We start from the raw sequence: 27,077 nt of genomic DNA, 5'->3' as shown, positions 1-27,077 counted from the left end.
TGTCAGGGGGTAGAGGGGGGCGAAAGTCGAGGGGGGGTATAAGCCAGGACTGTGAGCTCTACCTCAGATCCCACTGTCACTGTACTCGTGCCCTTGCTTGTGGAAGGAGTAGACATGCGATCCGTAAGTATCCCATACAATTGTAGTTTGAATAATTGCTTCTAAAGTTTATTACTAATACATTACATCCCCTTGCTTACCATCCCAACGCTAAGTTTTGATTACCTTTTTTGCACATTAATTTGTTGTAATAAAATCTAGAGTGTGCAAAAGGAGGTGTTCGTAGAAGGTTGGTGTCAATTATACATACATTTTCATGTGCTTTGAAAAAAGTTAGCTATTATTTCATTACCATAAAAGAATTTGTATTGACTGTAGCTATTTTTTGACTCACTAATTAAAATGTATCATTTTAATTAGTGTAGTAACCTAATCTGCGTTATTTTGTAAAATAAAGACTATTTTTCGGATTTTTTTCTACTTCATACATAACCTACTTTTGTCACCTCTGTATACCAAGTTAGTTCAATTAGTCGTGAACATACAATTTGAACTTAATATTATTGGCTTTTTATTCCTTCAAACGTCCTGAGGTTCTGTAGTTTTCAAAAAATATTTTTAATGTACAGACGTCAATATAATTCTAATACCACGGAACTCTATGCTATAAAAACTAATTTATTAGCTAATAACTTTTTAGTGAAATTGTTAAACTATGTTACGCTTAAAATCACTAAGCTTTACATTTACAAACATTAAACAAGTGTTCTACCACACTAGGTATACCTTTGTTAAATGTTTTTTTATCACGCATCATGTACGCACCTCTCATTATTATCATAACTTATGCAGCTAGGTTGCTTTAATGAGATTTAAATATTTTGCTAATGCAAATATACCCCCTACTACCTATTTAATATCATTATTCTCCGACTACTGCTAGTCTAATTACTACTGTACACTCGTATACCCGGTTGATCAAACTATTAGAGGAGGTTGTGCGCGTTTCAAAGCCAGCAGTATTTTTTTTACTACTATAGCCTTGGTAATGGAAGTAAAAACCGTTTACTTTTCATCCATGAAACACAGATTACGCAGATCATCGTGCATTTCTTGTCAAAACGAGGATCCCCCGAGTTTTTTGTCCAGTGACAGATCCGATAGAATCGTAATTTGATTTTGTTTTCAAAGAGGTAAGAGTCCTTGAATCAACTATTCCATGAGTAATAGCAACTAATAACGTGTATGATTTGAACATAGATAAAATCTATACTATATCCTGTATCCAATCACTGGAGTGAACTAGAAATCTTTAAAACCTTAAGTTTAGGGTCATACATTTTAGCAAAGATCAAGTCTAAGAATCTACCGGGAACCCTCCAACCTGTTTAAATAGCTTTGCTCCGTTGCATCCCCTACGTACTGATCAAGTTCGAATAGGGTTGTGTTAACGGAGTATTTTTCTTTATTTTTTTCTTTTTTCTTAAAGATTGCCTTTTCGCAACTTTTACAAGATTTAGTGATGAAATTTCCTGTAGTTGATGTTAGAACTTCCTATTTACAAGTATTTAAGATAGCTTTTCAATATAACCTTGAATAACCTGTGTTGACAAAACAAATTTTCATCGTGTTTACGCACGTCTGAGGATGAAGACGATAATAAAACTATTACCGATAACTACGGGAATCTAACTTGCGTAATCTTTGCAGTCGACGATGTTTACCAAACAAAGATGTGTAATATTTCTTGTCATGGTAATGTTAAAATCTCTCTACGATATAGCACATTCGAAACCAGTTTTTAGTTTGGTAATGTAAATAAGGAAAATCTGTATTCATCTGTAAAACTATTGACTTATCCTCTACAATTTATAAATTCTTTACAAATCAAACAGTTTATCTAGCAAACCACCGAAGTTATGTACGAGCTACGTATAGATTGCATGTCACCATAAAGTAATTGTTCCTCAAGAATTTTCTAGTTCTTAATTACACATGCATATAAAGAGCTATAATAAGCATATGTATCGAACGATGTGGTAAAGTTACCTTTGGCCTTAGGAGCAGCGGCAATAGGTTTGAATCCTTCCAAATTACAAAGGTATCTAAAAGCTAAACACAAATCACTCCTATTTTTCAAAATCACTGATATCTACGAAGCTTGAATTTGAATTATTCCCGTATAGCTCTACTTAATTCGCTAAGCATTTACCGTGGCCTATGAACGATTACAAGCTTACCAGCATGTATCTTGAGGACGCCATCTAGTTATTGAACAAATTTACCTAGTAGCAGTATGCACTTAAATTCTTACAAAATTTCAAGCGTCTCTTTTCCACCCTCCGCTATGTATATGAACTGCCTAAATCAAACTCTGTGTTACTCACAACACTGAAGTTGTTACTATAATGCTGTGAACAATCGGTAATATGCGAGTAATAGTGATAGTCCTATCACTTGGTGCCACCTGTTAAATTCTAACACAAACTGTAATTTGTTGAAACTTTTTCGTAGGTATTAAACCGATTTGAATTTTCGAAGTGTAAAAAAGATTGTTCTAAGATTTGATTTTCGGATGTATTATACAAATGTTGTTATATTTCCCCCTGAATGTTGGAAGTCACTTCTTAGTTCTGTGATGAAGCTACCCAGGGTGCTACCTAAGTGGTGTTCGGCGTTTCAACCTGAGTAACTTCGTAAGCCCCAATAGTTGTACCTATTGAGTAAATTAGGATACTCAAGTCATAAAACAGAGACGTCACCGACCAAGGTTAATGATTGGCGTTATCAGCTGTGGGTGACGTTATCACGACCTCCAAGCTCTCACGGACCTACGTTGTCGTCATGTCGCCATCGATAGTCGGTCTTATCCCCCCATCCCGACCGTGACGACCAGACGATCCTGTAGTTCCCAGCCTAGTTCACTATCAACCACGACGATTGCCAAAGGTACGCGTGAACTGTTAAATGGACGTGATCACTTACCATCTCAGGAGTTGTGATTGTTATGGATCTAATAGTCTGTGAATGTTGTGTTTCTCTCACGCGTTTTAGATGTTTCAGGGGATTTCACACAGAAATTATCAAAGTAATTCTTTGAATTGAATTTAATTGTTGATCTCGAGACTGGAACAAAAAAAAATAGCATCAATTATTTCTCGTCAATCAATTTTGTTGTGTATCTACAGTTTACTAAATATGTTTCCCAATTTTGTAAGGGAACAAAGTGATACACTGTTTTTAACTTGTTACTATCTAACACCAAACTGCTGATTCAATCTTTGGGGAAATCAGTATCATTTTTATGTTGCTAAACTGAACCCAATTTATTGTGCTTTAAGTGGCCCTGGCTAAATAATGGTAGTTTTCATCACTAGGAGCGAAAGTGGCTCTTTTTGGTACGTAGTCGTGTTTTACCAATACGAAAGTACCGTTTAATACATATCTAATACGCTTAAGTACCAAAAAGACACTTTTGATCCTTGTGATAACAACTATTTTAATCATACTATGGAAATAAGCTTCTAATCCTTATAAAATTAGACCACATATTATTTTGAGGCTATAAAAAGTCGTCATCAATGTTTACATTACTGTTGTTTACAAACATAACATTAAATATTGTATTGTTAGCATCGTTTCCATAATGCACTGATAAATTTTTGAGGTTAGCAAACCGAAAAATTTACCATATTTTTTCTATTCCCTATTTGAAGTTACCTGAAAACGACGATTTTGTTGACGATGAACTAAAAACGGCTGCTTTCCAGACAGTATGATGAAAAATATGTTCACACATATGTCAGGAAAACCTTCGCAGTTTATCAAACTCGCTCAATTCTAATCACCCTGGTTTCATAATCAGCTTTGAATTTGTCAAGAATGTATGACGCTCTCTTTCAAGTGTTGGGAGGCATTATGATTTGTTAGTTGAATCACTTTACATATAGATTCAACTATAACTATACCATTATACCTGTGTTCAACAAGAGTTGTAACATCAATACTACAGAGCTCATGTTTAGTGTACCCTGCACCAGACAGTCACTGTTCGATGTCACAACTCCTAGCTTGTCGTGATTCCTTTCATCTGCACTCTCTTTGTTTCTGCAGTCTCTCTTTCTCCCCTTACACAACTCCCACAATAATCTAGTCGACATCGTCTGGTTCGGATTTTGGAGGAATTCGATTATTTGAAGAAGTATATACGAGTAAATTGTAATCTTCTAATGTGATTGAGCAAGTTTTTGTTGCTTGAAATCGCATCTACGTGTTTGGGTAATGCATTTATTTGAAGATCAAAAGTTCTCCAGGCACTTTGGTATTATACCAATCACACTTTATAAAATAACCTAAACTAACTTAGGGGTGGACTATAGGTTAGGTTATGTTAGGTTGGGAAGATTTTGTCATTTAAATTCATTAAAATCTTATTTGGAAGTCGATTTATCAGTGTAGTCGGTTTAATACCAAAGTACCGTTCTCCATTTAGAAGTACGAATGTAGTACCGTAGTGTCGTAAAATTTAAGAAGTATGAAGTTGACTAGAACTAGAAACATGCCGTTCTTTACAAAAGCTTGTTCAGTATGTAATTATTGCGAGAAAATCACACTTCTCTGTTATAACGTCTAACCCCATCAGCAATACTTGATAGAGGAAAAACAACCACGGAAAAATAATCGCCATACCATCAACAACAGAGTCGATGCCATGAACAGAATACATTATGGATCATAGCGTTTCCAATAGTACTAAATCATGATTCACACACGCTTCGATCAAATATCACGTTACGTTAGCTCAAATATCCTTCATGAGGTTCCTTAACGTCTTCCTGTTGAAAGCAACAATCGGATAAACTCTGCGTGAGGTTTCAAAGGTCGCCGGACGATTCCGGGGTCACCTGTGTCGAATTCTCTCATTTCCCGTCCGATTGATTTATAATTGCATTGGATTAAAATAAAAGTACCGTATGGATTTTTTGAAAGAAAGTCCTTTTGAGTTGGGGGACAATTTCATTATGGTATACGAACGCACAGCTAAATGTGGGCTTCAAACCGTCGAAACAATTATCAACCGATTAGCTCATCAATTCGTATTAATATTACCCCTCTTTCTATGTGTATTTCATTCTGGTTAGATATGTTGGATAATAAAAAGAAGTGGAACGTAATAAGTGGATTTTTTACTAAGATCAGCTATTTCTTAAGCTCTTATCTTTTATTAAATACCAAAAGTACTACAACGTTCACAAATCACAGGTTTTTAGTCAGTGAATTTATTTAGTGGTCAGTAGCTTTTTCATGGTTGAAAAATGAATCCTGATGACCTTGACTAGTGGACTCAAACAGCTGATCACCAGCTGTCAACAGCTTGATTCCTGTTGTAAGTAATAAAACTACAACAGGCATCTTCCATTCATATTTTATGTTGAAATTCGCCTGATTAATTTAGTTCCTCAAGTGTGCAGTTCAATATGAAGTTTTCAAAAACAGTCCTAGGCTTCAAGAAGTGCAGTGATGGTTTAGTATGGCGTTAGTCAACAATGACGGGGTCGGAGTTTGGAAAGATTCGACGGGATTGTGAGTGTTTCGAAAGTATCCGATTACAATGTACTCGAATGAGATGCGGCCGGCGGTAACAACTCTATCGGACCATCTCATCTCCCAATACGATGGTGGGACTTTCGAGAAAGAAAGTATTCGTACCCCCTCAATATGCGTGAAATGAGAAATTATCATTCCTTAAAATCTTGCCAATCGTTGTGGTCAATCAAAGAATGGATTTTAAAATGTGTTTTTTTTTTTGTCAATGTTGTCCTTATCTCTATGCCATTCACTTTGTGTTGTATTTGTTTTTATGAGGACAAAGAAAACATCTTCATTGACTAGAAGGTATGCTTCAATGGCCATTGCAGACTGGAATTTCAGTCTTTTGAGAGAAATAACGCGTCGTTAAACTGACAAAATTCTGACAATTTGGATGCATTCAGCAATCCATCATTCGGATAAGCTAAAATTCTGAGAGAAATAACGCGTCGTTAAACTGACAAAATTCTGACAATTTGGATGCATTCAGCAATCCATCATTCGGATAAGCTAAAATTCAACTTTACCTAAATCTATGAATGAACATCATTAAAAAATAGCTTTCCTCGCATCATTCATTCAATATTTTTCTTTAATTCCGTGACAATAACAAATAAATCTACCACGCTATTTTAAATCTACGATAAGACATTATTTTAATTTTCAGTGTACAAAACGTTTGATGGCCATCAAATCTTCGCGTCTTCGTTGCCCCCGAGGCCTTTGGAGGTCAGTGGACAATCAGCTGTACGAAGTAGTTCACCTTTACACGGTGACCTATACTGTGCCGCGGTGTTGCAACATTGGTCCCACGCGGATCCTCGCAGCCAACCAGCTGATAAGGCTATCAGCTGAGCTAAGTGCTCTTATGCATAGCGTCGATCGTAATTTGAATATTTAAGTGATTCCTCACTTTACAAAGTAATTGGTGCTACACCGGGAGTTTAAACGTTCTCCCGTCCAAATTTATGTGTTATTTGCATAATGTAAGGAGGTTAATGTTTTGCAAACGTAAAATAAAATTTTGGCTGAAATCACAGAATACCAACCTTAAAAACTACGTAAATAAAATATGTTTATAGAACCACATTAATTGTTGCAAGTGCTCAACCTTAATTCCAAAATGTAATATAAAGATAAGTCTTAAACATATATCATAAAAACAAATCGTTGACTGTTTTTTTAAGTGTGGTTTCAACGACTCTTAAAAGTTCTAACCACCCTAATGGTATATTTTGAGTGCGTTGAAGTCGGCTAGATATTTTGCTCTTATTTTGTATAAAATTCCATTGCGCTTTACTATTCGGATGATACTCTTGGTCAAGCAATATTTCAATTAGAATTTATTCAGTCAAAATAGTAAGAAATTACAAGAAATATATACATAATATAAACCTCAAAAGAACTCTACGATTACTGGGTAGCAAAATCTAATCTTAAAATTCCCTTCAGATGATTTACAAATCTATAAAATAATACCTGCATTCAATGGCAATAATATGATAATTCTAATCAATAATACTATGAATATATTCGGATTAACGCTGAAAATTTAAGACTGAAATCTTCAATGAGGCTGGTTTACATTTAATTCCTTTATTTACATGAGTTTATAACATCGATTCCTTCCGTCATTACCTTCACTGTATCAACAGACTATTGAGAAACACCTCGGAACCGTTCGCAGATGGATTAGTTCCATTGATTCTCTCTCTGACCACAACGTACGTGAACTAGTTGAGGAACCAGGCCGATTCTCACCACGCGGGCTGGGCCATTACCTAATACGTTAGGCATAACCTCTGGCTTGCCTCCAGTTAGCTCATTGCAATCTTCGGCAACCGGATCCGCCAATAATTCCCACCGGGTATTTACGATGGCGCGGCCTTGCTAAGGAGCAATTTAACACGAAACGTGCCGTTCGTTTTCTCACTCCCGTCTCTACTTCAGCCGGTTTAGCTTGCATTGGTTAACGGGTTTGCATGGATCTAAATCTGATTTGTGAATACTTTCAAGCAGCTAATTTATTTTATAAAGTTATGACATTTTGCTAAAAACTTAATATTTTTGGGTTAATTCGTTATTAAATTTTTTGGGTCTTTTCAGGAAGAGGGTCACCAAACTATATAAACTGTGGAAAACCCAAAGCGTAGGTTAGGTTAGGTTAGATTATGTTAGGTTAGGTTAGTTTATAGTTTTACTCATACGTTTTTCAATACCAGGTACTCGTTTGAAAACAATTTAATTGTTTAGGGATACTTTAAATAGCGGCGGTCATCTTCTGAAAATACCCAAATATTCTTCATGACATTTCTGAACCCGAATTCTGGACCCCCAAGTAAGATGTATCTACCCAGGTAATTTTCGATGTTAATTCGCACCTGAAGAAGTTTCAGAATCCAGGAGCAGAAAGGTCGTAAAACCAATCGTTGTTCACATATACAGAAATACTTCAAACTACATAGAACCTTGCAATTACCTTTAGCTGTTTCCCCTCCTAAACATTCTACCCCCAAAGTCACTTAGGGCTATCGCCGGAAGTCTGACAACGGCTTCCTTGCGACAACTCGTCGTGTCCTCTGTCCAGCGTTGTGCAACGCACCAAATAAAGGATCGACCAAGTAGAGTAGCGGATCACGCCAGCGAAAGTCACCTGTTATAATTGTGTGCACCGCTTGCGTCACCGCTTTCACGCTTCCTGGGACATCTCCCTTGTTTATTAGAGGTGCTTTCCCGAAGAATCCAGCTAATGAACTGTCACAAAGGAAGCGTTAGTGGGAGCGGTTATGTCTGCGACGGACAATGTACTGAAGAAATTCCCTCGGAAATAGTTGACGTTGTAGGAAATCGTCTCAGCTTTCAGTTGGAAATGTATTCTTTCAAATGGTGAATAAAGCTGTGAACTGCTCGTTGATAAATTTAAATACCTATTGGTCAAGTGGCAAGACTAATTAATTAAAATCTTACATGAGAAAGAGGATGTTTGCAAACAATTATTGCACTTTAGGAGATGAAACGGATTCCGCAATGATTTGCTATAGATTGTCCAGCTATACTTTTGGCTATTGGATAATGGATACTGAAATATATAGCTCATTGCTATGCACCAGCTGTAGCCATTTGTGTACCTGCTGAAATGGATGAATATACTCTTGCAGAGTGTTGTCATGAATTTTATTTTCTTCTTTTTGTTTGATACAACGTATAAAAAATACCATAGCTTTTTTTATAAAATAAGTTGTCATTTCAGGTTGGATTCCCAAAAAAGTTTACGTATTCAACATAAATCAGTAACCATACATCAGCAAAATGTATCGGTGGAACTCAACTAAGTAAATGTTTTTCTTTAAAACAGGCTACATCCTTATCACAGGAGAATGGGATGGATGCATATGTAATTTCTTCTCAATGTATTTATTTAACTCAATGCGCAGGACATCACCAATAGGGCGTAACCCGAGGTCCCGAGTAACGGTAGCGTGGACAAGAAGTTAACCTTTCACATCGTTTTAGCAGATCTGTCATCTTTATTGACCTCCCAGCTCACCCAGTTGCTGTTACAAATTGCTGTTACAAATTCGGCAATACCACTATGTGATGTTTAATACGTACAGTTTGATTTGAATAGTATAGTTATCGGTTAGTGCATTTAACCAGCTAGTTACGATACGATTTAGCTTAAAGAGGGTGTCTAAAAATCAGGGAATCTTCTTGTGAGCCTGAAAGGAACAACCACAGTGGGCAGCCACTGAAATGTTCATCACGTCATCCGATGTAAAGTTGAATAAATTTTCGCAATTTACGTAACTGTATCAACCAAATGTCGTAGAAAGTTCGCATGTAACTCTGCCCACTCAGAATAACACGGTTCAATTAACAGGCATAGATAGAGAGAGTGGTAGAGGACAAGTTTGGCGACATGAAAGTTGCTGCGCGGTCAATCACCACAAAAACAAAGCCACAGGGTGATCCATCAGTGTAAGAAAGTTCAGCTAAGTGTTCTTTCTTGTCAAGTTGACGAAATTAAATTCTAAAAGGTGATCCAAAGTAAATGATACTGAGTGTCAGTGAAGGTATTACGAGAAAAAACGTGTGGAAACAAAATTGTTAATAGAAAATGAGGTTTTTTTTACAAATTAAAAAGTTTCAAATTCTAACAACCACTTGGCCAAATATAGGTGAAGCGACTAGTTTACCATAGGTGATGACTATTTGTGTTGTATTATTGTTCCTAAATGCTTTTGCTCTTAAAGAAAGGGAAAGATAAAGCTAATAGTTACAAGTTCGGCTGACGTTGGTACAAGATTATCCGTGTTATTCAAAGACATTAGTGCAATCACTAACAACGAAACGTTATTAACCACGCAACGATATTGATGATTTTCTAATGTTTTGTTCAGAGTTTCTATGTTGCCATTAAGCTGGAAGTGATAGATTTATAAGGACAGAAAAGACTTGTGGAACACACAATGTTGATGAGTGGTTAAGCACAAACAAGTCACTTTAGGAGACACTTCTGAAGAACCTTAAATAAACTTCTGAAGACATTTTAAAAGAATATTGCTGTCCAATTTACACGTGTTGTGCAAATTACCATATCATTGCCAAATCGTAAAGTGTTCAAAATATCACTCCATAACAGGATATAAATCACAAACTCAGATTATGGAAGGTATTGAGCATTATGGTACGAACATGTTCATGAAGTGTGACCTTGAACTCATAACCTAGGACTTAATTGTCTACATTATGACCTTCAATCATCACGGACCATCTCAACCCAGAGACAATGCAGCCATCTACCCGGACTCGCCAATTTGGGCGATCATCTGTTACTTCACTTTCTAAACAACGACCTTGTCAATGCCAAGGCCGTGACGTCACATCAGCTGATACATTGTTGATTTTACTATAAACAATACAATCAACAATCTCAGGCATGTTTGCTTTAGCAAGATATTTTATACAGGGAGCTAGATCAAATTGAAATTATAGATTTTTATTTACTTCACGGTCATTTTTCTTCATGGGTATGAATCATTAACTATTAAATACTGATTATCTTATGATCAACCTCTTACTTTTAAAATAAATAGACAAGTATAAAATTGGTTTACATTTCGCGGCACATTTGGACGATGTCATCGTAGACATACTTTAGGTGTGTTGTTGGTTTAGTGGTTGGCGTCTTGGACTTGGAGAGGGATGGGTCGAGTCTCTAGCGTATCCTTGAAAATGTCACGGATTTGGACTGTTTTCCTTTAAAAATGGGTTTGGAGTAGATAAAAAAAATTAGAAGATTTTCACTAGACAACGAACTCGTAATACCGAACATCTCTAGTTACAAACAACAGTTTTTAATCGTACTACCTCAGTTTGAATTACACGCTTTTTATAATCTATTTGAAAATTGACAGCTAAAGAAAGAAACATACTTGTAACAATTTGTTTTCAATTTAATATTAGAAATAACAAAATCATTTTGCCATCACACACCGCTTTAAATCATGGCGTGGTTTGTAACTTGCTATCATTGTTTTGGCCACTAAAATAGAGAAAATCTGGCATTTTAAACAACAGCAAGGCTAAAGCAGTATCATAGTCTACTACCCGGACTCGTAGACATTACGTAGCCACAATTGCTGAATGCAGAGCGGCCACAATAGTTGATTGTGCTGTTGGTGGGTGGGTCATAGACAAGGGCCGCCCACCTTAGAGATCCGGGGCTGTACCGAGGACACGTGATTCACAACTCTGCCCACAATCGTGACCAAGGCTGATCGACCACCTGATATGTCCTGACCTTCGATTGTGTCACAATTCGGCGATCAACGTACGAAGCTGCCCAGCCAAGGTATAGCCGCCCAACTAATGCATTGCCGCCCAAAACAACGCTGCACCTTCGTGCCAATCGAGATACTTCCATGTCGTAACCAGAAGGCCGGCAACATTCCCGCCAGATGGCAGATCAAAACAAACCTGGGGGAAACCGGATCACGGCAAGTAGCTTGGTGCGAGTGAAACCTCTTGAAAAGTAGGGTTGTACAATCGTCTTTTCTACCATCTAGATCTACGTAGAAGGGTCCAAATATTCTATGCAAACATCAATGAAATCCTTGATCCCACTAGTAATGGCAAAGTCAGTCCAAACCATCCTTATCTCAAGTCATCAAAGACTATATCGCAGCTTTAGTTACAATACATCTAGATGAAGATGATGAAACAATTAGTGAGGACATTTTCTAAAAGTCAATTTCTACACAGGACACCATATTAAACGAATGCCTTATGAAATTTCTTAACTGCCTGGTAGATGAGTGGTTATAGTGCTCACCTAATCAAACCTTTGCTGGATCGATCCTGAAAAATCTCTAGCTTTTTGATGGTTCAAAACTGGACCTAGCTATCCCTGATCTTTTGATAGTGGCTTTTGATAGTGGCTTGGCTAATGAAAAAGCTTAATCAGAGGCTTAGCTGCACAGATCAATTGATCTAAGTGTTGTCATTCCTCTGATTATTTTTCAATTTTGTACGTTTGTTGTGATTACAATTCTTGTCTGCTTCACTCCCTGTGGTTCGAAGGATAATTCAATAAATCCGTATGAGCAACCTTGAAGACCACACCTTCATGTTACGAAAGGCCTCACGTGCCCACGTGGTCTCTCCACCCCACCTCTCAAATGTAACTTTTACTTTGGTCTTTTACATTCTTAACACATATCCTTCAAAATAACAGCCATGTCTAACATCTGGTAGCAACTTTACTTCGTAAAACTAAAAATTGTAAATTTGTTCTTGAATCCTAATAAAGCTTTTCTTAAGTTAGGTTAAGTTTAGAGATTGATAGACACGTTTTTTCCTTGCCTAAGGGGCGATGTCTACTTGTACCGGCGTCTAGTTGTACCTGCTGCATTTTGGTGACAGGCGTCTAGTTGTATCCCGTCCAAAGCTGTAGAGACAACTTGACGATGGTGCGGACGTCTAGTTGTCTCTACGTCTAGTTGTCTCTACGTCTAGTTGTACCTCTTAAAAATCTACAGGTACAACTAGTCGGGAACGTCACCGTCTACTTGTACCTCATACGTCTGCGTCTACTTGTACCTACGACTACTTGTACCTACGACTACTTGTACCTACGACTACTTGTACCTACGACTACTTGTACCTACGACTACTTGTACCTACGACTAGTTGTACCTACGCCTACTTGTACCTACGTCTAGTTGTACCTGCGGCTAGTTGTATCTCCCCTTCAACTTGTCACCGGTTTAAGAGATTTATTTTATTTCTTTAAAAATCATACAATCTTACAACAATTTATTATAAACAACTTGCTACAAAAGCCAGGAAAAATTTGGCTTGTCTGCAGCTCATTGAGAAACCCCTGTTCTTGACAACAACGTACTTGTGTCCCTTGGTCAGTCCTTATCCATATTACACTTTGGTTTTCCTTATTTCTTGTCAAGATCTGCTATCATTGTTTTTTCCACTTAAACTCTACCTTTCTATAGAAAACTAACATTAACTAGCTTAAACAACAACTTTAAACAATTATCTTAAATAAATAAATTCCGAGTTTACAAAAACAAGTAATTGAGTATAATAAAGTGTTTTTGTACGGTATTAGTCACGGAGAATATTACAACAAGTTCAAATTAAAAATGTATATGTTATTCTTATGGATATTAGGCCTCGAGGTACAAGTAGACGGAGGGACAACGAGACGGAGGGACAACGAGACGCGGTCCCATTGATAACACATATAAAAATAAGTCACATAATAAGGACAAGTAATGTAAAGGTATATCTTATAAAAATAAATTAGATTAAAAAAATAAATATAGCGTATTCCAAATACACATTAGTATATAGTATACACATTCACAATTCAACAAAGCTGGTTTGAAAACTAAATAGGCATATAATATTGCGCATAACCGAACCAGTCGCTAAAAAGTCCCTAAAAAGCTCAAATACAAAACAAATTATTATAATATTTAAACAAACTCAGAATCAAATTATCTATGTCAGGTTAGAAATCCCAGTACAATTTATATTTTGTACAAAAACAGTTTGTTATTAGTATTTCTTTGCTTTTGTTGACGTTATTTTTAATAAATAATTTATATTACTCCAGAGGTTTAACTCTACTACTAAAGGCAGCAAACATGTTTGTGAATAAATATTGGTTTACTAAGGTAGCTTTGATCTTGTGTTTGATGATAATGATAATAAAAAGGCTTCCCTGATGGAAAGATTGGAAATCGTCTTCGTCAAAAATGAAAAGGCAAATAAAGGTGTGTTGAGATAAGCTTAGTTCTTGGTCAAAACCGCTAAATTAGCATCCCTACGAAGTTATTATTTCTACGTTTATGCTCCTTATTTTGGAAAGGTTTAACAAAATTAGTGTAAAGTAAAAGCATCCCATTGACCAAACGTATCGCTAGATTTGTTTCTGATCAACATAAAAACTACTATTAGCCTAGTGTAAGATTATGTGGTGGTATTCCTCCTAAAGGTGCGATTGATTTTAAATATTCTATCAAAAAGGGGTCTATTCAACGGCTGATTCCTAACTATTTTGCGACTGGTTAGGTTTCCATTACCCAGTTAAAAAACAATTAATTACTTTTCATCGGAATCTTCGACATGCATATTTTTGGTTGGTTTTAAGAAACGGAAACTACCTCTAGGTTTTACTGTTATATATGGATGCTTCCTTTACCACCGTACATGCTGGGCTATATTATTTGAACCTTTTTTGCAGTACCTGTTTAAAATCTCCTCTAAAAAATTATGTGTTTCCGCCCATTGGAACTTGTCATAGTACTTACTTGATGATTAATGAACAAATATATTGCCTGTCCTGAACGAACCTATTTCATCTTTATTCCCAGGTTGATTTCCAAGAGTGGCCGTTGAGGTTTATCCCTTTATACAATAATTGATTAAACACCACAATAAATTAATCTAAAATTAAAATTGGTAAAATAAAATATAAAAAATTGAATAAATCTTGAACATATGTTTTGAAATTAAAACAAAGCAAAAGTTTTCCATTAAATCCTGAATCGTTTATTTTTTAGTCAATGTGGTTATTTCATGTTAAACGTTCCTTCAACACAAAAATAACCTTCAAGTTATGAGAAAAAACTTCATTATTTTTTCAGCTATTCTAAGTTAAATTCCTTTGATTTGAGCCATCTCCGATGATTCAACTACTTATGACGTGTTTAACTAATTTACAAAAAAATACACAAGTTTGTAAATTGCACAGTTAAATAATGATTTCAACATTGTAAGACTAACTAAAAAGTCTGAATTATTATAAGTAAGGTTATTCGTGGTTTTATATTGTGTACAGTAGGCTACATTGCAGAATTGGCTGGCAAATAAGTAGTCCAAAGGTAATATATTTAATTATTACTAGAGGTTAAAATACCTTATAATCCGTCAGTAAAGTCACACTGACGTATTATAAGGTATTTTAACCTCTAGTAATAATTTAGATATTGTGGGAGGAAAAAACAACAAAAATGAAGTAACATATTGCTTACTGGCTTGATGATAAATCACAATCAGCTGTATTGAAGTAAACAAAAATCAGCAGCAAATGACTTCCAATGCTATTCTTATGGAGAATATTTTACGTTATATCTAATTTTGTGTTAACATTTCACTATTTTTCCCGCCGTCACGGGGTCAAGACCTTTAATTTGAGCCCTCTCCCGTCGTTCTACGATTTCCCAGTCTCTCACCACAATTTTGACGCAAAGAATCGGCTTACGTAATTAATATATAGATAGAATAGATAGAGTGTAGATGTAACAGTTGCTCATACATTACTAGACAAATTTTACTTAAGCCAAATTCAAGTCTGGAAATGTATGAAGCGGCCTTTTGGTCTTTTCAGTTGTATTCCTATATGCTGTTCTTACCATGTACATTCTTAGCGGCCACTATTTACATCAACGTTATTAGTAATGTACAATATTTACAGTTTCTTAATTACAATTAATTATTTATCGCTCAATTCTGTTAGGTTTGAAGGTTTAACTAAACATAGCTCCGTGTTTAAAGCGATATTATACCTCCACAAACTCGGGTAGTAACTATATTTAACTATATATAAGTTTGTTAAGACCAAAAGAACTGACTAATGTAAATAGTTTTAATTTAGAAACTGTACTATTGTAGATTACTAATAACGTTAATTGTAATAGTAGCCGCTAAGTATTTACATAATCAGAACTGTAAATATGAATACAACCGTCAAGGCCGAAAGACCGCTTATACATTTCCATACGTGACAATTCTGTCTAGTGTATGAGCGGCTGTTACATCCAACAATCACATAAGACCAAGTTACATATACATTTATTTATCTAGATAGTAATTTAAAAGCGGTATATTTTTATTACTACTTAATATAGTTAGTAAGTTTTATTTAATCAGTAAGAACTGATTGGTTGCTTTAGTCAAATGTTAGTCTAATAGTCAACACCAAGCCGTGGTTCTTGTTGGTGTACGCAAACTTCGCTTGTCAAATTCCACTGACACAAAGGCCAGGCCTTGTCTCACCCTCGTCAAACATCCACCTGGCGGGTCGTACGCAGTCTTCGCTAAATTCCAGCTGTACGCAAATTTCGCGTAACCACTTGGTAGAGGTGTCCAAAGAAAGGTATGTATTGGTCTGTAGATGAATTATCAAAAGAAAAAAAAAGCAAAATCCCTTAGGACTCTGCCCTAGAAGCCTTTAAAGATCCCTCCACAGAGTTGTTTACATTTTGGCCATGTGAATAATACTTTTTAATGAAACAGCTGTTTATTTTTAAATTGTATTTCAAACAACGGAGTTAATGTTATTTTCTTATTTTAAAATTGTTTTTCTTATTTTTCAGCCATGTTTTGCAATGTAACATTCCATTACGAAATCAGTGCAAAATCCTTTTATCACAGCAATTCATAAATTATTTCTTATTGAACTATCTTATATCTATTGTACTGGATGGTGTCTGCCTTTTTCACCACTTTTGCCTACATTTTATCATATTATTCTACACATATCAAATATTTATGTACAAATATCTGCTCTTATCATGTCCAATAAAATCCAAACATAGAAACATTGCCTAAAATGGTACCTATCTTGACAAATTATTTGCACCTGCCTATATTACGAACTTTGGCGCACTGGGTTGGTAACATTATTGAAAATAACACGACATGTTGGCTGTAAGATATGGTACAGAGAGAAAATACTATTTATGCAGCTACTGTCATGACAGAAAGGTCATATTCCATTTTAACTAGATCACATAATCCTTTATAAAATACGTTGATTAACAATATTTAAACGTCAATGTATACGTTACAGCCAATTTACAGTATTTTTTGTTTTTGGAAATGTCCCATTGCTATGTCATTTGCATTATTTGCTGCCAATAAAGTCAAAAGGCCGTATGAACTAGGAGGCCCCTAACAGTTCAAGAATAAAATCCAACTTCACTTCAAGTATTACACTACACCTAACATTCCGTGGAGAGATTATATTGACAACTTTATGTTATTGATAAGGCTGAGACAACTAACTGACATCCCCCATGTCAAGAAATTCCAGCTTCAACAGTAACCTCAAAATAAATTTCTCAAAAGTAAGCTAGAGGGTGCATTCGTTGGCACAGAAGTAAGATATGAACTGACGCGACGTGACGAAGGAAAAATCAAACTTACACTGTAACGGATATACCTCCCTTTGAATATGTCTTCCCAAAAAAGTTTTCTTTTCAAATAAAATCATATTACACTGATGAAATCACGGAAGTGTTTAACTACAAAAGATCCACCAATACGATTTTAATACTATTTAAAGGTTCTTCCAAAGGAAGAGATACCAGATAACATACTAATAATAACTCCGATGACGTACGGTAAGGGGAATATTTTATTCATTGAATTATCAACCGAATTTGGCGACTAACGCAATTAATATCAATATTGTTTTTACACTTATTATTCTTTAAACAATGCTAAATGCTCAAAATATGTAGCCTATATTTTATCCAATTTATTGCAGTTAGGTGAATTAACGTAATCCTTGAAAGTAACCGTCGATTTCGACGGGTTTCACCTAGTTACTATTAAATAGTATTATAATAGTTAATATATCGATGTTCATATGACCGGATGAGTCATCAGCTCTATCCCTAGTCCGTCGGTCATTACCCCTCGAGGCACCGGCCGATGGACCAGGGAACAGCTATGATTTACACTATCACCCTCTACTACGAAATTTTTTTTAGGTAAACATTCCAACGCTTATGATGACATCGAACACTCATGCATATTTGTATATAGGCCTAGCCAGTCCAAAACCTGAATACACTGTAGGTATGAATCAGACCGCTTATATCATAAACAACTAAATATTAAGGCTACTTTCCTAACCAGAGAACACACAAGAATGGCACTTTACAAGACTTTTTATACCAAGCCTTCATAAACTAAGAGTATTTCATAAGTTACGTTGCCTGTGTAGATTTAGACTTAAAATCAGTTTAAAATCAGTAATGGATTGGTGTTATTTACGTTTTGTTTGCACTATAATGTAGTGTACCTGTTTCTCGAAATCGACTAATTTTTAAGCTATGTGTATTACCAGGAATTATTTCAAAACTAATAAATAAATAACGTCTTTGTTGGGCAGCGTACATCAGATTATAGATCTGTTTTACATTAAAACTTTTGTCATTCAAGGAGTTTAAAATACTCAACTAAAAGCTTATGTTATCAATAAAAAAATCACACTGTTCATAACAGTTTGATATAATCAACATTTTTTTGAAAATGTTTAATACTGTGAGTGAAAGAGTTTTTTTTTAGCAACTACCACAGTACTACGTAAAATCAAAACAATATTTAGGTTGATTGGAGGTCAATCACTTTCTCGCAACTACGCGATAGAGGGCTGACCCAACACCCCAATAACTGGAATGGATTGTTGTGAAAGGAAACTCTAAGAATTTGCAAATGAAGTCCATTCGGAGTAACGTGTGGGGATTAACGGGACATTCTGTACGCTGTTTACAAAATATTTCCTTTGTCTTTCCAAGTACTATATGGTTTTGCTTATATTAAACAATAAGTCAAATACGTTGTAGCAGATGTCTTTAGCTGCATTTTACAACAGGTATTTCGTTCACCTTTCTCAGAAATAGCTGTTCATGGCGTGTTCCTGAATCAACAATAAGGTATATTGTGTTATTGTCCTAATAAACACGAGAGACATTCGCCTATCTTTATGGTCGTATTATATAAATAACATTGAACTGATTAATTTAACAAATGATCATTGTTAATTTATTGTAACAATTAGGCTATTTATGTACTGTACATTTATGTTTTATGTTTTACATTTATGTTTTATATGTTTGTTTTGTGCTGTAACCTAAACGATATTAAATAGAGATTTGATCATATTGTCATAGCATCTCTTTATAAGAAATCTGTCCGGAGTATGTGCAATTTTGGTTTATTAAACTTATTGGTAAATTGGTGTAAGATTGTTTTATGTTTATTCGTAATCCGGACGCATAATATCTACACGAAGTTGAAGCTTTTGCTTTGGTATTAACAGTCAAGTAAAATAAATAAATAATTAAATAATCTTATAAATTTAAGAAAATGGGTTATTCGTTTGGCTCTGCTACCCGACCATTTTTATTATTGAGGTCTCAAATTAAAGGTATGCACGCACAGATTTGCCATCAAGCATCGGCGTATATTTTTCTATTACTGTATCTCACTCGGCTTATACGTAAACGAAATTGCTCCCCATGTTTTTCTTATGGGAGTTAAATTTGGTTTTCATGATTTTCTTCGTTAGGCTAAACAAATCATGTTAACAATTTAATTTTCGAGTTGTTCTAATTCTTATAACGTAGTTTTCTAAAGTTATCTGTTGTGGCTGCCTAGAAATAATCGGACGTTTGTTTCTCCTTTGAAAATGTATTGATAATTATAGTAGTGGTATTTAATTATGTTACAAGACTATGACAAATTGCCAATTATTGAGTCAACTTGGTCCCCACGCACAGGCTTCGCATATGTGGGCCCTGTCGATTTTCAGAAATTACGTTCATTCTGTATCTATTATTCTTTTGTTATGAATTGCTTTTGATTTTATTTATTTGATTTAATTTTACTATGGTATTTTTCCGGACAAACTCCATTAAACATATAGCACGGGTCGAGGTTAATTTAACAACTTAAAACTAATTCATTCAACAATAGTTTACCTGAAAACTATTTTACTAATCTATTATACTTATTTAATACGCAAGCAGGTTTTTTGTGACAATTACTCCTCCGAAACTACTGAACCGATTGACATGTTTTTGGTGTCATTGGAAAGAGCGTAACGTGAAGTTGTGCAGGAAACTTTCTTTATAGGAAAATAATTAATGAGTGAGGCCCTGGGGCCCTTTAAAGTTTCTTATTTCTCCATAAGATTAACATGGGGAACAAACATTGTTATGAAGCACAACAACCTCCAGCTGTTGTCAGAAATGCTGTTCTGCTATTTAATTTTATTTGTTTATAAGGAGAATTGTTTCTTGGTGCCATGTGGTCAATGAATTATACTTTTGCATATATTTTAAATGCTATACACTATATAAAATTATAGTATTGTAATACATTAAGAGATCTTCATTTAAATAATCAATAAGCACGATTGAGCCTTTGCCTATACGTTTCCTGGTAAGTGTGTTGTAACTGTTTCTTATAGTATACTATAGTATCTTAAAGTAAAACTGAATTATTCTTTTCTGCATTCTAACCCCGTAGCGAAGCACGGGCAGAGCAACTAGTATTTGTTTAAAGTTTTACAGAATACACTTACACATGATGCTATTGTATGTTTTTATTTATACATGATATAGGTACTTACAACAAAACTTGTGAATTTTTGTGTTTATTTATACATTTATTGTATGGCAACAACGTAAACTTAAAGATAGGAGCGAGTGTATGCAATTCCAAGATAGAGTTTAGTATTCACCGATCCTACGATAGTTTAAGAGTATATTTCGTACCTAGGGCCGAAAATGACTTTTTTCAGCTCGGGATCATTTTTAAGTTCGAGACGAAGATGAAATCGGCCCGTGGCACGATTGCTGTTTTTCACCAAACTATACAAAACTGAGAAAATATATCAATAATGTAGGCAAGCATGTTTCTTTACAACCTTTTTATCAGCTCGTGAACATCACAGAGAAAATATCCGCATATCGGTGGAAATGTATTTTCCTGTCGATCTACAGAATGCCTTTATAAATTAAAATAGGCTAAAAAGACATAAAAAAAGAATTACAAATGTTTAAAACTAACATGGGTTTAACGGGTTGCTATGCTGGTGACGAAATAACAACTAATTATGAAAATAAAATCAAAACAAATGGAACATATTCCAATCACATTTATTATTTACAGTGTATGTTAAATGGAGAAGTATGTGTAGGACATTGCATAGTTTTTGTCGAGTTTTCAACCGCTGGACCTCAACTTCATTGTACACTTCATTGTTCATTGATCACTGGGAAATCCATTGTAAACTATAGGATATGCACACTAATCAATGCAAATACTTTAAGGTTATGTGAAAAAATATTTAAAGGAATCAGCAAAAATAGTAATACATAATTGCTGGGCAGCGGTCTATTGCAATTCATTAGGGATATACTGCTTGTATATTTAACGATATATATAAATTTTTTAATTAAATAAGCGATTTTCGGTACTAGGGCTGGAAAATTTTAATCACAACTATAGCTGCCATTTCGACCCTGGAAAGCAATGCGTAGCTTTCAGCCTCCAATTAACGTCTGTAAAACTACTAAAACATCGTATTGCGGTGAAAAATATTTGCCAATCGTACTAAATCGACTCGGAACACTGCAGTTCCTGATTTAATTAAGGGTATTATTAAAAAGTACTCGTGCAGTAATCAATTAAACAGGGTAACGAATTGAAGGATAGATACAACTAGACTATAAGGACGCAAAATACGCGTAGGTACAACTAGACGTAGGGACTACTAGACGGAGGGACCACTAGTCGTAGAGACTACTAGTCGTAGGGACTACTAGTCGTAGGGACAACTGGTCGCATCCGTACAAGCTAGGTGATACTACTTGTCGGTGGGATACACGTCTAGTTGTACCTACGTCTACTTGTACCTGCGTCTAGTTGTACCTCCTAAAAATCTGCAGGTACAACTAGTCGGGTGAGCCACCGTCTACTTGTACCTACGTCTAGTTGTACCTACGACTAGTTGTCCCTAGGCCTCGAGGTACAAGTAGACGGAGGGACAACGAGACGGAGGGACAACGAGACGCGGTCCCTTGCCTAAGCTTAGCTGTCGTCTCTAACCTAGGTCTATCACATGACGAGTCAACTTTATAAATTGTTTTGCAATAATAACTTAAATTCGGGACCTCTTGGACTTGTGTTTCCTTAAAGTGTTTTCCTACAGAGCTAGATTTCTCTCAAGTTGTAACTGCGATTTGCCAGTAGTACATTACAACTATCGTTGTACTACCTCGTAAACGTCATGGCCTGGCATGTGATCTAGGAAGTTGATAGACGAGTCATTGAAATACAGCAAATCAAACTGCAACGTCATTGATACAGTTAGATCAGCAAAACAGCTGATGAGGAATGTTGCCGACCTTTGTTGTTTCCTAGCGATTCTGTCTCAAGGACGACCGCTCTCTGATTACTACAACTGATTACCGATTACGCCAATCGTACAGTTATCGTATTATCTCCGACCAACCGAAATCAGCTTTCACTTATCAGAAACCAAATGTGTAGGACTACTATTAAAGATCATAAATGGTTTGGCTTGAAAAGATTACTTGTTTAAACGGATAATACAAAAACAGGGTGTTAATTTGGTTTTTGGCAGTTATTAAAACTATCCGACCTCAATTTGGATTTCTGTGACGTAAATTAAACAGCTGATAAGTTAAATAAACAGCCTAATTGAAAACAAATTAAACCGTTACTTTTATTCTTTTTATTTAAATGTATATCAACTTACTGGGATATTACGTGATAATGAGTCAGTCACACTGAAACTAAAGATGAACAAACTATAAACAAACTTGCGATAAAACAGATTGATCCACATAAAAGTCAATTTTGTTACAGTTTGAGTTAAACAGGGAAATTCGAGTGAATAAATTATTTGTAGTCTGAATGTCATTCATTTTGTGTCACTGAATGCCAAAGAAATCGTTCACTGATAAAATAATTTGATGCAATTGAAATCAGATTTTTTTTTTTAGATTTTTGCTACGGATTATTTAATACAGAATATTCTCTGGTTCGTGTATTGATCTTAAATTTACCTCTCCCCTTCCTTAGACTGTTCAATAATAAGTTATGTTTGTGATCATATTGTTGCAAAGACAATATTTTTTCTGATAAATTGTATGACGACTCAAGATGTTCACACATGTTTTCTTCGTTTATCCACATTCATAACAAATACAATATAATATTCGTTTCACTTTTTAATTTTTGTAAATGTTCAATGAGTTTTACCAGATAAAAATACAAAACTAAAACGTGTCTTTAATAATCGCAATCGATTGCTCATCCAATTGGGTCAAGAATCACGTTGTCCATGACCCAATCATGAAATTCTGCAACTTTATTGGCATCTAAAATTTGGGTTAGATAGCCCTGCATTCATTTAAACCACATCCACTCTGTTTATTGAAGTATGCAGATTTAGCGGCTACTTAAATGCATTTCGAAACTTTCAAACCGGTTCGATGAAATTGTATGAAAGTGGAGTTGCAGACTGCATGTCTTGGGAAGGTTTAGTTTTCTCTTCGATTGTGCTGCATCAAGTTCCATTTCATTCATTATTACACTCATGTACGTTGTTAATAACCGATTATACAAGTTTGAACTTTGTTGTAGAAGTGAATTTTCATTGTATGCCTTCAAACTGTACATTAGAAACGAGCATAATAAGAAATAATAAACACTCACTCTTACAACCACACTATTAATTTGCAGCCAAAAATGCGTAAACGATTTATACATACTTTATTGCAATGCAACATCGTTTTAGTGCCTTTGGATTGACATTATGATAATATAGAATTTGTTTAACATTACGTATAGTATTTAGGGAAGGGATTTCTCCAAAATAGAAAAACGTCAATCCGATTAAGAGAAATATCCAGGATTTGTTTAGCGAATTTTCAAATGTATGGAATAAGCTATTTTACTAAATAGATAAGCATTACAGTATTTTAATGAAAAAATGTGTTTATTGATAAGTTAAGCAAACTGTAATTGGAATCTTTCTTGTTCAAAATTACAATTTGGTCAAAATTACTGTTGTGTTTAAAGAGACACAAACGATGGAGAAGAAGGAATGCCCTTAGTTTTCATAGTAGTTATTGTTTGGATGGTCTTGTAACTATTCATGTGCTTTTGGCTCTATGGCCTCTATTGGCTCTCTCTATTTTGGTACTATTGGGGAAAAAATTTATTATAAAAATTTATTTTGACAGTTAACGGTTCAGTTTTTTCTTTGCTTAGTAAAGTAGGTATTCTTCTTTTTTACTGTCTACAGTCAAATTTTGAAATGCAATTGTAGGTTTATTAGTAGCCTATGATACACTATTTTCAGCTTGTGCTTAGTAGTTTTCAACAAAACATAATTTAAACCCTATTGTATGTATCTAACCCCATTCACAAGCCAATCAAGAACCACTTCCTGCAAAACAGGAAATTTCTTAACTACAACTGTGACCAATAAAGACTGGTTCTTACACCCTGCGTATTGATTTTACTGCCTGTTTACAGCGAACTAAATGTAAGTACAGCTGTAGTTACAGTAAAAGTAAGACTGGCGAGTCTGTGTACAGTCAGGTCAACAATGCGTGTCCAAGGACGAGGTACAGTCTGTTCTTCGGGCCTCAGATGACTCGAGGATGTCCTCTAGGAGATAAGTCATATGGAAATCGTCAGTGATAACAGAGCTGAAGGAAGGTGAACATTGCCGCAATTATGGATCGAGAACAGAGTTCAGGTCGTGGAGTCAGGATGTCGAGGTGTCTACTTTGCGAAAAAGGACTTCCTCTTAGAAACCACCTTGTAAATCATTGCGTTGCAAGGCCCTGTGTTCTCAGGGTGTTTGTGATTACAGGATGTGAGACTGTGCAATCCTTGGTCTATGCATTTAGTTAACACGCTCTGGGAACAGGGGAATATCAATTTGAATATGTTAAGCAGTCGCGAAATCTATTTAGGGCCTTGAAATATGTAAATGGAAATGCTTTTAATGTGTTCTTTATAAAATTGTATGTTTTAAGTACGATTTGATTCAGATCCGTTCTAAAATAGGGCAAATAAGTAATAACTGAGTGAAGTCGGTATGACAATGAATCTGCTTTTATTTGACAACATCGTTCTCAGATGTTCAATTATACACTTTGAAATGAATACATTTTGTTTCAAATAAATGGTTTAATTTTAATTTCTGTTCTTATGCACACGTTACGATTATGTTGAAAAATTAAAATATTTCAATACAGCTATTAATAAAGTGACAATAATAGGGTGATGTATTTGTTGCAGCTCCTATTACTCAGTTTGCTGGTCGTAGCGGCTCACGCTCGCACGGTGCGAGTGAGGCCGGTAGCCGCCGTGGTGGACCAGGACACCCGTCAGGCGGAGTACTACGCAGAGCAGGACGAGGACGAAGGGGCTCCCATCCTGGTATCGCGGCAGGACACCTACGGACGTCCCTCAGGACAAGCAAGGATCAACCCGAGGTTCAAGCCAGAAACTGCAAAGCAGCCTCCGGTTCAGACCATCCGCAACTACAACAAGCTCAACGACGACGGATCCTTCACCTTCGGCTACGAAGCAGCTGATGGAAGCTTCAAGGAAGAGACCCGAGGTACTGACTGTGTAGTGAGGGGCAAGTACGGCTACGTCGACCCTGACGGCAACAAGAGAGAATTCACCTACGTCTCTGGGAACCCTTGTGATCCTAATGCTCCTAACCAGGAGGAAGAGGAGCCACAGCTTCCTGACAGTGGGGAGGAGAACGTACCTCAGAATATTCCTGTGAGAAGACCCACCCCCTTGAGACCTAGACCCTCGACCACTCTGTTCCAGCAAAACTACAACAGTGCTTCTTCCCAAGAGGAGGAAGAGGAGAATGTACCTGCTCGAGTGCCTGTGAGAACTACTCCTAGAGCTCGCCCTGTCACCACTACCTACAGACCGACCTACTCACAAAGCACACCCGCCCCTCAGTCTGTGTTCAGACCTTCTCCTTCACCCAAGGCTGCGTTTATCTCACAACCTACACCAAAGGCAACAACAGCTGTGAGAATCACTCCTCGACCTGCCACCGCAGAACCCGCGACCACATACAGACCTCAATTGTTAGAAGTTACCGCGTCACCTGCTCCGGTTTTCAAATCGAGACCTTCCTCTGGCCAAATCGACTTTGACGAGGAGTTCAAGAAGTTCCAGTTGGAGAACAATGTAGTCTCAACGACATCCAAGCCTTCCAAGGGAGTTACTAGTGACCCGATCTACTCCACTGAGCTCGTGTTTGATCCTTCTTCAGGCCAGTACAACACTGTCCTGTACCAAGCACTTCCACAGGGTGCCGGAGGAGAGGTCAATTTGAGACAAAGACTTCAGCCATTCGTTGACAGCCCGTTTTCATCCAGCCCGTTCCTGCCTCGTCAACCCCAGCCACAGCCCCAGCCTCTGCAATACCAACAACAGCTGTTCCAGCAGAGCCAAGCTCAACAGCTCGCACAATCCCAACAGCTCTTCGCCCAGCAGCAGAGGAGGCAAAAGCCGGTGGCGAGCGAAGCGAGGTTGGAAAACCCCAGGACTCTCCAGAGTCAGGGATTCCCCGCTAGTCTCTTACAACAGGAACCGCAGACGTTCCAGCCCCAAGCTTCTAGAAACCCGGTGTCTTCCGTGGCGGCGATCCCCCCAAGGGCGCAGCCCACACGCTTCTCCTACCAACCCGAGGCCGTGCAGTCGTTCTACTACGTGAACCCTCAGGTGTCCAACAACCTCGCAGCTGGCCAGATCGACGCGTTCCTCCGAGGCCACAGAATACCTGTATAACCTCCTGGGAACCTCCAGTGAACTGTTGCCAAAGCCTCGCCTGCGCCGTGTGTGTAGGAGACTCAGTGAAAGTGACCGAATGTTCGTCTACGAGTGTTGTTGTCAAGAAACGCGTGACGCTCGTGACCCTCTTCCCCTCCACAGCATCTCTTGTACATATTGTGCGACCTGACTTGACTTCAACTGTTATTTAGAATCTGTAGCTCTTTTTTTAATTTTTCAATTTCGAATAAGTGATTAGGATTACGATTGTTTATTTAATTGTAAAGTAATTTTGTGAATTATACATCTGTTAATAG

At 36.4% G+C, this 27,077-nt stretch overlaps 1 protein-coding gene across 1 annotated transcript; it reads left to right on the top strand.

Moving 5' to 3' along the window:
- The first annotated feature begins 57 nt into the window (after positions 1–57).
- Positions 58–27,077, top strand: LOC128989913 (uncharacterized). The gene is made up of 2 exons (XM_054412042.1): positions 58–123; positions 25,255–27,077. Exons 1-2 carry the CDS (start codon positions 115–117, stop codon positions 26,776–26,778), a joined length of 1,533 nt encoding a protein of 510 aa, XP_054268017.1. The 5' UTR covers positions 58–114; the 3' UTR covers positions 26,779–27,077.

This window comes from Macrosteles quadrilineatus, unplaced genomic scaffold (genome assembly GCF_028750875.1).
Source record: "Macrosteles quadrilineatus isolate MER2022 unplaced genomic scaffold, UCM_ALF_1.0 Scaffold_3__2_contigs__length_128488019, whole genome shotgun sequence".
Taxonomy (NCBI): domain Eukaryota; kingdom Metazoa; phylum Arthropoda; class Insecta; order Hemiptera; family Cicadellidae; genus Macrosteles; species Macrosteles quadrilineatus.
Note: the sequence above shows the minus strand (reverse complement) of the source record. Positions and strands in the feature narration are given on the sequence as shown.